This window comes from Halyomorpha halys, unplaced genomic scaffold, assembly GCF_000696795.3.
Source record: "Halyomorpha halys isolate HHAL.00 unplaced genomic scaffold, Hhal_1.1 Scaffold1568.1, whole genome shotgun sequence".
Lineage (NCBI taxonomy): Eukaryota > Metazoa > Arthropoda > Insecta > Hemiptera > Pentatomidae > Halyomorpha > Halyomorpha halys.
Genome location: NW_027106096.1, coordinates 150,007 through 163,109, shown reverse-complemented (window position 1 = coordinate 163,109; position 13,103 = coordinate 150,007). Strand labels below are relative to the sequence as shown.

At 31.3% G+C, this 13,103-nt stretch overlaps 1 protein-coding gene across 1 annotated transcript; it reads left to right on the top strand.

The window, feature by feature from the left end:
* The first annotated feature begins 3,111 nt into the window (after positions 1-3,111).
* On the top strand, positions 3,112-5,192 carry LOC106690071 (facilitated trehalose transporter Tret1). Its single transcript, XM_014435345.3, has 2 exons — positions 3,112-3,321; positions 3,596-5,192. The coding sequence occupies exons 1-2, from the start codon at positions 3,162-3,164 to the stop codon at positions 4,918-4,920; spliced, it is 1,485 nt and encodes a 494-aa protein (XP_014290831.1). The 5' UTR covers positions 3,112-3,161; the 3' UTR covers positions 4,921-5,192.
* Positions 5,193-13,103: the final 7,911 nt, after the last annotated feature.

The window sequence follows — 13,103 nt, the reverse complement described above, 5'->3', positions numbered from 1 at the left end:
AAGGTTTTCAATTAAGATCTTGATCATATCTTAAACATAGATGATTGATTTTATTTCATTTATAGTGTATTAGTCCAATTTAATGATAAATATTGTAGACGATTTTAATTGTTACATTTTGGGATAGGACAGTAAATAAATTTTATTGACACTTTGTCAAACAAGAGTGGTATTTTTATACAATTATAATACAAAAAATATATAAGTAATTAATTTTGAACCATAATAATCAAAAATTGTTTTCATTTTAAGCAGTCATATAAATATAGAAGGTTATAGATTTTTTAAGACAATATAAAGTCATCAAAAACAATAGAATTTAAAACTCAAAAGGATTTTATTCATACACTCATTAAAAAAAATGATTTGATAAAAAACCAATTTTCCATAAAAGGTAAAATATAAAATATATTTTTGTGAAAAATGTCCTAATACGTTTATTTTCATTAGAAACTCATTGGATTTCAACTGGATTTTTTCGCAATCACTATACTTCTCTTTATTATCAATTTCATATAATCTTAAATGAATGTAACAAAAGTCAAATTATTTTTCTCATTAACTGTAATTTATTTAGTATACGAGAAAAAGTATTTTAGTTTTAATGATAAGTTTTTTCTTGATAATAAAACTCTATAGAAGCGCTTATTATTTAATAATTTGATTTAAGACAATAATTTGATCGATTAATATTATCAAAGCTTCTTTAGTACTGTATATTTCTTAAAATAGTACATTATTTTTCCTAAGGTTGTGTTTATCAGGTAAACAATTTCTGAGATTATAATTTCCGAACTTTTATAATTAGATAACTGAAATATACTATTAATACCTGGATTAAGATTTCTTTTAATGAGTTTATGAATAAAATACTTTTGAGATTTAAAATTCTATTGTTTTTGATGACTTTATATTGTCTTAAAAAATCTACAACCTTCTATATTTATATGACTGCTTAAAATGAAAACAATTTTTGATTATTATGGTTCAAAATTAATTACTTATATATTTTTTGTTTTATAATTGTATAAAAATACCACTCTTGTTTGACAAAGTGTCAATAAAATTTATTTACTGTCCTATCCCAAAATTTACCAATTAAAATTGTCTACAATATTTATCATTAAATTGGACTAATACTCTATAAATGAAATAAAATCAATCATCTATGTTTAAGATATGATCAAGATCTTAATTGAAAACCTTCAACTTAGAAGAGAAACGTCTGAAAAATATAACTGTACCCGCATGAAATAAATCAACTAGAATTAGATAGAAGAGTTTAAAATTGAATATCATTCAACTTTCACTTACCACCACTACTTACGCTTCCAAATTTATTGTAGATTTGTGTGTTAGTGGCGAAGTTACACTATTTTTGTAGTTTAAATAAATAAATAAATAAAAAAGCGAAAATTTTGAACAAAAACATTTTATTTTCCTGTTATGTACTAACGTATTGTACTGCTTCATGAGGTGTGAATAAACAATATCAACCTTCTTTCGGCCAATACAACAGTTCAACAAAAGATAAGGAAGCTGTATTTACGAGTATATAGATTCTGTTGGGAGAGATCGGGTTGTCTCGGCTTTTTCCGTTTCGAACTCGGAGTATCCTTTTTTCTATGTTTCTCCTTTAGTAACCTTGTATTTTTCAACTATTTATTACTACAAACAGTAAGAACTGGTAATTTATTTCAAAAAAACAAAATTAAAGATACATCAGGGGAAATATTGTTTTGTTTTTTTAAATTCGTCATTTAAGCCCTAGAAGATTATTACAATTGGAAAAATACCTAGATGATATTACAGATTGCTTCATTGTACGTTAGTGTTCTGAGATGAAAGAATTGATTAAATCAATATCCACAGAATCCACATAGAAAACAAATTTGGTGAAGTAACAAATGTTTTAGAAATGGCCAGTAAAGTAACAGTAATGGTAAATTTATATACATAAAAAGAATAAACCTGTGATAAGGTTTATTACTATTGTAATTGTATGTATTACTTTCTATTATAATTGTAAAACATTTGAGTTTAAGGTTTTTTAAAAAAAGTAAGAAATAAGCCAACTAGAAAATTATCTTATATTAAAAACAAATTTTGTTCCGTCTCAGACAATATTCCATTCTTGAGATGTGTTGTTTTTACGAAATCAAATCGTTGTTTTCAAATAATTTACAACTATACACTAGCAGTATAGGACTCCAATGGGAGTCTTGGCCGAAAAAAAAATAAATAAAAAAAAAAAAACATTTAAAAACTATACACTATATATTTAAAATATTTGATTTGTATAAATTTCTGATAATGTTGATTCGTTCAACTTGTCGTTTAATGTGACGAGCAGATATTTAATACATGTTTGTGTGTGTTTAAATATATATGTAAAAAATAAAAGATATCAGTTATTGGACTTTTAAATTCAAAATATTTTATTATCTCTTTTTTAATTTTGATATTTATTTTTTTTACATCATATAGTGCAAAATTATTATTAAAAAGGTACAAGATCATACTTAATCGGTTGCTACTCCATTGCATACTTTTTAAAGAAAAGAAAATTAATGAAAAACAAAGAAAAACGGTGGGTGGCAAATGAAAGGTCTTTTTTTTTATTTATTCGACTTTATTTTTGGATTCTACGTGTATTGAAACTTAAAACCTCAATTTTTTATAGTGTTATTTATTTATTTGTGTTGGTCGGTTTGAAAGGTTCCTTATTGAATGTAGTAAACCATGAGGAATTGTGTGTAATTGCCTTTTGTTATGTTATTGTTGTTGTTTACAAAAGTAATAACGCACCTAATGCACAATAATTCTTAATTCTTTCCATGCGGATTTCTAAAGGTAAAAATCAGTAGTGACGTCTACGTACATGCCCCCAACTTTCAGTGAAATCGATAAGGTTGTAGATTATTCTATCACGCCTAAACATCGTGGCAGAGCGATCGAGCAGATTTGTATGCAAACAGAGGCCGTAATACCGCATGATAGTGACACGTCGGGCTCACTACCTCCAGATTATTGGCTTAGAATTGGCTAATCTAGAGATTTCGATTAATGAGCCAATTTCGCTACATATACCCGACGGGGGAGGACTGAAAATCATTGTTCTGCTATAACTACAACCGTTAGCGTTAACGATTCAAATAGAGATGGTAGGAGTCCGTAGATCTAGTGGAGACGCGAAACAAATTGTTGGATCAGAACAGATGGAGAAAGCCAAAGTAGAGATTAGACCCCTGTCCTCAGGTGGATATATCCCACCAAAGGTCGTACCTGGAAGGGGAAGGCAGGCACTTGCAGCAGCGATAGGTATGTATCCATTATTTTATTATTATTATTAAAAATGTTAAATAGTCAATTATTATATCTAAAATAATATATTTAGTTGTAACCCTCAAAATATAAAATTAAAAGCAGTTTACTGGATGTCTTTTCATCTAGGACCTCCTAATGAAAAGATAGCTCTTTTAATTTTATGTTAATAATATATCATGAAACTTCTGAAGATTATTTTATTTTGTATTAAGTATTCGACTCTGTTATAATTGTCGAGTTTCCTTAATTGTTTTCTTTACATTTCCAGTTTCCATATTGGCATTCATCTTTGGAACCTCGGTCGGATGGCCGTCTCCAGTCCAGCCCCTGCTGCAGAGCGATAAAAGCCCCGTCGGCAAACTGTCCGCAGAAGATGTGTCCTGGTTGGCGTCCTTGACTTTCCTCGGTGGTATTACAGGAACCTTTATATGGAGCAGGATAGCTGACAGATTCGGTCGCAAGTTCTGCGGTTATTCAGTAACAGTACCTTTCCTGGTCGGATTAGGACTGATTGCCTTCTGCCATGACCGCTACCTGCTATTAGTTGCCAGGTTCATCAACGGTCTCGGAGGATCCGGAGCTCTCATCCTATCTCCGACCTACATCAGCGAGGTAGCAACCGACAGCGTTCGAGGAGCTCTTGGATCTTTCGTCATACTGGGCCTCAATGCTGGCATCGTCTTTGCTTACAGTCTTGGAGCTGTAGTGGATTATGATACTTTAAATTACACTTTATTATCAATTCCGATATTGTTCATATTCTTGTTCTTCTGGATACCAGAATCACCCGAATTCTTGTGGTCCCAGGGAAAAAAAGAAAAAGCTTTCAATTCACTACTCTGGCTTCGTAGTGGTGATATTAAATGCGTCCAAGAAGAGATCTTCATCTACAACACTAAGTGCCAGGATGGAAGCGTCAGTTACTCAGCTCTGGTGTCCAACCGCGGCAGGCGGATGGGGATGCTGATTGGCTTGGGACTGTTCACCTGGCAGCAGTTCTGTGGGATCTTGGCCATCCTCTCTTATACCTCCTTCATATTCGAGAAGGCTGGCAGTACCATCCCGCCTGAGAGGGCTACCATCATCGTCGGTCTCATCCAGCTCTTCGCCTCTTTTATCAGCTCTGTCATCGTCGACCGTTCTGGAAGGAAGATTCTCTTGCTAGTCTCCTATATGTTCATGGGTCTGGCATTGACTTCCATTGGCACCTACTTTTACTTGGACAGCCTGAGCTTCGACGTTTCTAGCCTTGGATGGGTGCCGGTGGTATCCCTATCTGTCCACGTTCTTACTTATGCTCTTGGAGCCGGACCTGTTCCGTACGTAGTGATTTCCGAAATCCTACCGATTGATATTAGAAGCCTAGCGACTTCGATTATCGTCCTCTGGGGAACATCGCTGGCCTTCGTCAGTGTCAAGATCTTTCCTATTCTCATTGCCTCAGTTGGAACGGCAGGATGCTTCTGGTTTTTTTCAGTTTTCTGTTTTGCAGGCTTCCTATTCACCTGGTCTTTGGTCCCAGAAACTAAAGGTATTCCTCTGCAAGAAATTCTCCAACGGCTTAATGGTTGTCGTGGAATAGATTTAGTTTAACTCCTTCATACCGACTTTCAAAAATTATTTATTGTATATAGTTGTGATAAAATACTCGATATATGTGATATAGTATATAGTGAGCGTGTACCTGTTAGTAATATAGTTGTTGTTAATAGACTTTAATAGCTTAATATTATTATGTTATGAGGGGAAATACTTGCTTTTACATCTATTAAATTAATTTATCTTTATTTCCTTTTAAAAATCCTGAAACATTAATTTTAATTTTCGGGATGAAAGCTCCCAATGAGATTTTTTTTAATAATTCGAATATCTAGTATTCTTTATAGTGTATATATAATATGTTATATTTAATGTTTACTAGAATATATGTTAATATTTGAAATGTATTTTCTATGAAAAATAAAGAGATTTTTTAAAATTAATTTTGTTGCTTCTAATTTTTTATAACCCTTCCACATATATAAAACTCTTATTGAATCAGTTTTTAATGCGTTTAGTAGTACATATGGATGCAGGAAATGTCATCGTACCTAAACAGAAAAGCATATTTTTACATCCGTATATTGTTTTATGACACCGATAGAATTCTGCACAGAATTTGATTTTATTATCAGCTATTTAATTTTATTCTCGTGTTTTAAAAATTTAGGGTTACAACCCAGCTTATCTCGGATTATTCCAACAATTGGATAAATTATTGTTGAGCTTCTTTGTGCTATCACCATACTACATATTCCTGGCTACTTCTAAATTTTGAAATCGGCTCCTCTAATATATCAATACGGTATTGTTGTTGTTGATTGTTGCTTAAAGGCGTAAAACCCTCTGGTCATCAACGCCTATGGCATGATAAAAGTAAAAAAAAATTAATAAAAATATTTAAAAAAAATAAATAAATTTTAAAAAAATCAAAGAGGAGTTATAATTTATAAAGAAGGCGATGTGCTTTTAAAAATTCAAATACTAATGTAATTTTAGCTTCCTCATCTGTGAGAGCTTCTGATAAATTTGGGGTCAGTCCTAGAATAATCCGTATTTATAGGGCAGTTGGGATTGACGTAAAATACGGGCAGTATTAATTTTATCAGATTCCATGGATGCAGTTATATTCCAAATGGAACTTACTTCGTAGATTTTATTTTCTAACGACTAAATAGGTAATTACCTACCCAATTGAACAATTCAGAACTCTGAGCAGTTTTATTATTATTAAGGCTCCACATCGCCAAATTACACTTGCGAGAACTGCACTTGGTAAATAAAATTCAGGTAAATGGCATTGCGGTTGGGCAGGGCTTAGAAGAATAATTAATTTATGCACCTTTATTGTGGTACTTAATCAAAAACATTTTCTCAATTATTTTGCCTTCAATATACAAAAGTAAATATTTTAAAAAAAGAATAAAGATTTTTTTTAAATCAATTTCTAGAAGGACATTGGTTTTTTAAAATCTAAAAGAAACTTGATGAAAATGGACTAGTTTTTTTTTTTTATACATCGTCGTTATAAACAACCCATCTATCTCACAATGGGTCTAATAGAATTTGCTTGCATATATTTTATTCATCATTTATTCCTAGCATAGCCTCTGCGGTTGTTATAATAAGATGAAACGTCTGGGGGGACAAAGTGATGACCTCTGGCCCAGCTAACCTGGTTATGTATTTGGGTAAATGTTTGGAAAAAGTTGAAGATTAAGATTGTAAGTATGGTCCATTCTAGCCACTGCCTCAAACCATGACAAACGACTCTCCTCTGAAAGTATTTACATACAATTAGAATCTTCTCCTGTTAACCACAAAACTGAAAAAACACAACTTTATACAAACTACTAATCTATAATACTGTCCAGCTATACATTATCTATTGTAACATATATCCCTTTCTCTTTCTTGCCCATTGTATCAAGTATATCGTTTTCTTTAATTTAATCATCCTGTTTTAAATCGTTTTTGACATTAACTATATTTGCTATTTGCTATTATTCATCATTTAAATTTTCTTCTGCACCTTTTATTATATTTATTTACTTGAACAATGTTTTTTTAAAAATATATTTTCTGTTATCATTTTGTTGAAATTATATTTTTTTTATAATTCTTACCTCTACAATATTATATTTTATTTTCTATTACTACTTATTTACTCATATTTACATTCTTCGTCACATTTTTTATTTTGTTTAACAAATTATCTTGAGGAGTCAGCCTCGTGCACAAGGTACTCCTAACTATTTACAATGCTGTAAATATTTAATAACGGTGGATTATATAAGAAAAAGTATGTAGTTAAAAAAAAAATTCTTAAGAAGAGTGAAAAAGAAAAGTTAATAATAAAGACAATGAAATTGAAAGATTTAATAACATGAATAATTGACTTCTAATGGAAAGAAAGAAAAGTTTAATTGAGAAAAAGACAAAGATAAAAATAAAGAAACCAGTAGTAATTTATTTTATTCCTCTTAATCAGTTCTTGGATTTCTTTTTTGGGCCGTGAATTTAGGTGGGAGCTGAACTATTGCCAGGAGAAGATTTAAATACTCCTCAATTATGCCATTAACTAAATTCAGACATCTTTTGCATTTTGTATTAGAGAAAGTTTTCTCTAACTTGCACTTCAGTTTTCTCGGCGTCGCTGGTGATGAATTCATAATTGTCTACATGACTTTTCTCATGTTTATCCAGTAGATGCCACATAACCTTCCATTACGATTAGTGCATTAGTTCCAGCTTTCACATATTTGTAATATTTACTAATGTAATATATGTATATTTTTTTTAATAATTTATTTATTGTTATTTACAACTGTATACACATATATACGACAAGTAAATTTGCTGTAGGTGACATAGTGACATGATACAAACATGTGGAGAATCTATCCACTGACAGAACTCCAATACCATTTCTAGAGGAGAAGATCTCGAGGCCTTCTTCTTTTCAGACGCCTAGGAGGATTATTATGTAATGAAGGAGAACCCAGGTTAGAAACAAGTGGATTTGGGTGGTTGAGAAGTTTGTTATGGAAGGAACGGTATCTGGTTCTGGCCAAATCGGCAATATATGGAACATTGAGGTCCTGATGGATGACTTGATTAATATACATATGTAATATTTATAATATATTATAAATATTTCACACATTTAGAATATATCTATTCATCCAAATCCTTTTCTGTTTCGGGTTTAAGGTGCTTCCATTTCGTTTTGTGAACAAGGTTTCAACAAGAGCGCATTCTCAATCTCCTTGAATGATTTTTCTTTAATTTTTAAAAGCATTGATTTTGGGTAGCTCCAGAGCTTGTTGTTTCTCTTAACTGGAAAGGTCATACAGTTGCATCATGTAGATCTTAGATTGCGTCATGTATCTGTTTAAGATAGATTCATCAATATCTTGTGCGGTAGGAAGATGTTTTTTAGTTTTAATTTCTCACCGTCTAGAATTTTGTACGTTTCTGATTCGATTACTCCATTAACGAGGGATTTTCTCTTCGTTTATTTTTGGATCTCAGTTGAGAAATAAATTGATACAGTCCGAATTTAAAGCTTTGATCACTTCAGATGAGATAGGAAACCTATATTTTTTTGTTAACGCCATATTCAAAATCAGGTTTGCAGCCTAGTCTGTATAAAGTAGTTCATTCGGTGTGCATGTATTTGAATATTGTGCCTTGAACATATGTCAAGCAAAGTATTTCCGCTAGACTTTGATTAACGGCATCTCTAGTAAATTTTCTTACTGTTTATGTCACTTAAAACTATTGCATGGTTCCCTGGTGGTAACAATTTTAAAATTTTGTCTAAAAGTAGTTTTTTATCTGGTGATTTATAAAGTACCGTGACGGCGGTAGGAGACGAGTGTATACGAACCAAACCAATCTCTATGAAAAAAATATTGAAAATAATATTTTCAGTGACGCTAATATTGTTTTTAATTACGAGTTTTAAAGCTACACCACTGTAGTCTGATTGGAGTCGACTGTCATTACATAAGATTTTGTAACCTGAGATTTTCTATTTGATATTTTGGGATAAATGTGTCTCTATTATGCAGGATATATCGATGAAATTTGATTCAAGGAAAATTTTTAATTTTCTTGATTCTGTGATGGAAAAAAAAATTTCAGAATTAATGGAATAATATTTGATTTATAGTAAAGCGCAGTTAGTCAGCAGAGAATTAGCAACAGTAGATAAGCTTTTGTTTAATCAAGGTCCATTCGTAAAGAAAGACGCCACTAGCATGGATACATATTTCATAATTTGTGGATAATATGGTTTAATAGTTTCGATAATAATTTTAATTAATGAAGACAATAAATTTTCACCATTCATTTCGTTGTCGTGATTAACTGTTTTTTGTTCCGGTCATTTTCATATTGGCCAAATAGGACCAAGCATATGAAAATTTTGAAATAATTCTGTTAGGTTGTCTGTTTGAATTATTCTCAGATTCACGAGTGTTAGCTAAGGAGGTGAGTTTGTTTTTATTTTTATGGTTTGATAATATTTTAATCCCTTAGCTAAGAGCTCAAGCTCACAATTTACACAAAATGGCTTATCCGTAAATTTTAACGGGCATTTTGAGGAGTAATGTGTCAAGGTGTGTTAAGTGCAAGGGTAAACACCCTGACTCTAAATTTCGATATTTTTTTATGTGGGTATATCTCTGACAGTTTGAACACATACGGATATCAAGGTTTTTATGTTTAGGTTCCACTATTATTATTGCATAAAATAAATATTCAAGATTAAAAATATCTTTAGTCATTTGATTGTTTTTGATAAATACTGAATAAAGAGGAATTGTTTTTTATCCTTATTCAGTATTTTGGATATGTATACAACTTCGAATTGTTTTGAGTCTAATTTGGCCTTTAATTCCTTAATTGGATTCTTAATTCCATTAAGATGATATAATTGCCAGATAATATAATTTCTACATTTAAATCTTTATTTTTATTAATAGATAATGTATGATATTCAATTTAATCATAGTATTTTGTCATAGTTCTATAGTTGTATATATCCAATAACATAATGTTTATACTGTTGCCGGTTAGTTGGATAGTGAATAACCCAATGCATAATAAAATAAATAAGTAACTTAATAGCGTACTATAATTGTTGGTGGTAAATCGGTAGGTTCAAGATTTCTTCTTATTGGATTCGTCTGCATGTAGGTCTACATCACTTTTATCTTTGGAAATATGTTCCAGGCTTTGGGATAAATCGGGCGAATCGGTTAAGTAATCGCCTAATAGCATTAATTATTAAAGAAAACAAAAAAAAATCAAACATTAAAATAATAAAGAGAGAACAAAAATTATGAATAGGCTCAGAACAACTGTAGTGGAACCGCGCTCTATAGAATTCAGAGGCAGTTTGCCTTTGACAATTTGCCTTACAGTTTGTAAGGTTTAGTTGAAATTAATTCCTTACATTTTATTTTATTTAGAATAAATTTATTCTTTCGAAACTATTTTATGACTTTGTGAAATTCGTGAAGGATGAGCAATAAATTTAACAATAATGATGCGCTTCTATATGTGAACAGGTGCTATTCTGGACACTGACTGTTCGATGCTTAGAGTTGAAGTATTAAGTACAATTTAGCGTTTTTGTGTTTATATTTTATTTTTACAATGAAATTCATCCTCTAAGTTTCACAAGTTTTCTTTATGGATATTTTAATATATCCAATATGAATGCATTAGTTTTTTTTTTTTTTTAATTTATTTCTTATAAATTATTTTGAAATAATTCAAAGTTCAATTTTTTAAACTGACTATTGTAAAATATGTTCCATCAGGAATGGAAGAGGTGCAAGATTAGAAACCAGGGGGTTTGAGAGGTTAGGGAATTTATAATGGAAGGAGTGATATCTGGTTCGGGATAGATCGGTTACGTAGGGAACATTAAGGTCTTTATGTATGATTTTATTTGTGAGAAAGTAAGGAGCATTGAGGATTTTACGAAGGATTTTGGATTGTAAGGATTGAATACGAGAGGAATTCGAAGGTTTTGTGGAGCCCCAAAGCTCAACTCCATATGTCCAGATTGGCCTTATTACAGTCATGTGGATCAGTTTTTTGTAATGTGTTGGAAGCTTAGACCGTTTTTCTAGTAAGTGCTGTACGAATGGAAAGTAAATTTGAAATCACATTGTTCATCGAAAATCGTTGCCCATATAATTAAACTGGTACGTTGACAACTATGCATAAAGAGGTTTCAATTTTCATATTTTCCGTATCCACTTGAAACTGAAAACTTACACATTTTTCAAAATAAATTTTTTCATCAATTCATGAACCTGCAAATTTTTTTGTTACAAAGTCTAAATGATTTTTAATACATTGGTAACAGTTTTTTTTTAAGAATTAAAAAAAAAAGTAAAAACTATTAAAGTAGCTAACTTGAATTTTTTTTTCTAAATGGACTTACGCTACTTTCTAAATAACAACTCATTAATAGAATACACACCTTCTATTTTGTGAGTTAATCTTACTTCTAACATTTGAAGTAACGCATTACGCATGTTAGTGGCTCATAGGGCTCACTATACCCAGATTATTGGCTTAGAATCAGCTAATCTAGAGATTTCTGTTAATGACGCGATTTCGCTACATATCCCCGACGGGGGAGGACCGAAGATCATTGCTCTGCTACAACCGTTAGCGTTAGCGATTCAAATAGAGATGGTGGTATGTAAACGTAGTGTTATGGATCCGAAGCAGATGGTTGGAATGGATAATGCATTCCGAGAAGAAGTGGAGAAGCTTAAGGTTGAGATTTGGCCTTAGTTTTCTGGTGAGAGAAGATCGTTTCTGGACCAGCAAGGCAGTTTCTTTCAGCTGCAATAGGTATGTATCGATTCCATTTTATTTGAATTAATTATTATTTCTAAAATATTAAATAATCAAGTATTATTAAATTTGAAAAAATATTTAGTCGTAAGCTGCCAAGTATAAAATAAAGTGTAATTTACTTAATTTCTTTCCTTGTATATAAGTACTTCCTAAGTATGAAGTTGTCCTATTTTCTTGTATATATATATATATTTTTTTTCTCTTAATGGCAAACCCATAAAGAGATAGTTTATTTATTTTATACATGTTCCATACCATGAAAGGCATTCTACATATATTTGTAGTTATGTTTACAGCAAAAAGTATTTTAGTATATATAGTTGTTTACATTGATTATAACATTTTCAAAAAAAGTAAAGCAAAAACTAAAAACAAAACACATAATTAATAATAAAGAAAAAAAGGATAATAACAAAAAAAAAAAAGATAAAAGGAAATATACCAAACACAAACAAGAGGTTTTATATTGATTGCCCTTCTATAATTAGTCCGCTGATCAAAGTCAATTTGTTTTATGAGTTTTAGCAACTCTATCTTAAATTTAGTACAAAGTATGTGTTCTGGTTCAGGCCAATTTCCTTGTTTCAGTATTACATCTTGTATTAGCTGAACTCTTTGTCGGTCATATAGTTTACATTCATAAAGTATATGTTCAAAATGTGATATACCCGTTCAGATGACATCCCTACTGCTTCAGCAATCTCACGCACTTTCAGTCGACGATCTTCTATGACCTTTCTATGCACTTGCGATAGATTCTGGGGTCGTAGTACTTTTTGGGGATCCACTGCGCGGATCATCATCTAAGCTCACCCGACCAAATTTAAACTCGCTGGTCCACTTGGCAACAGTTGAATATGAAGGAGCAGAGTCCCCCAGTATGCTCTGAGAGTCGGCATAAATTTCCTTTGCATTTATATCTCTCATTACAAAGTACTTAATCACTACTTAAATCTGAGTTTTTTCCATTGTCACAAATCACTTAGCATAAAACAACAACAAAGAGTTGTTACTATCACTCACGCCACGTATTCACCCATAAAAAATGTGTGATTATTGCGCGGGAACCTCGTTGCTCTAGCACTGACTTCTAGCGGTGATTCCGAGAAGTTTTCAAACCACCCTCGTACTAGAAAGTTGTTCATAAGTTAGAGTAATTTTTGTGATATTTGACAAAATAATTTCATAAACGTTTTCCCCCCGATATGTGCAAACAAATATTTGTTTTAGAAAAATTATATCTTGGAAAATTTGCAACGTAAGGAATTCTAGTAGGTCTCAATTAGAAACTCTTTACATGCACTATGGACTAGTTCATAGTGATATTTCTATCATTTATAGTTGAT

Excerpts from the sequence above, each read along its gene's own strand:
- LOC106690071 (XM_014435345.3), top strand. The coding sequence starts at position 3,162 with ATGGTAGGAGTCCGTAGATCTAGTGGAGACGCGAAACAAATTGTTGGA. Across the intron at positions 3,322-3,595 it reads GGCACTTGCAGCAGCGATAG|TTTCCATATTGGCATTCATC; the intron begins GTATGTATCCAT and ends TTACATTTCCAG.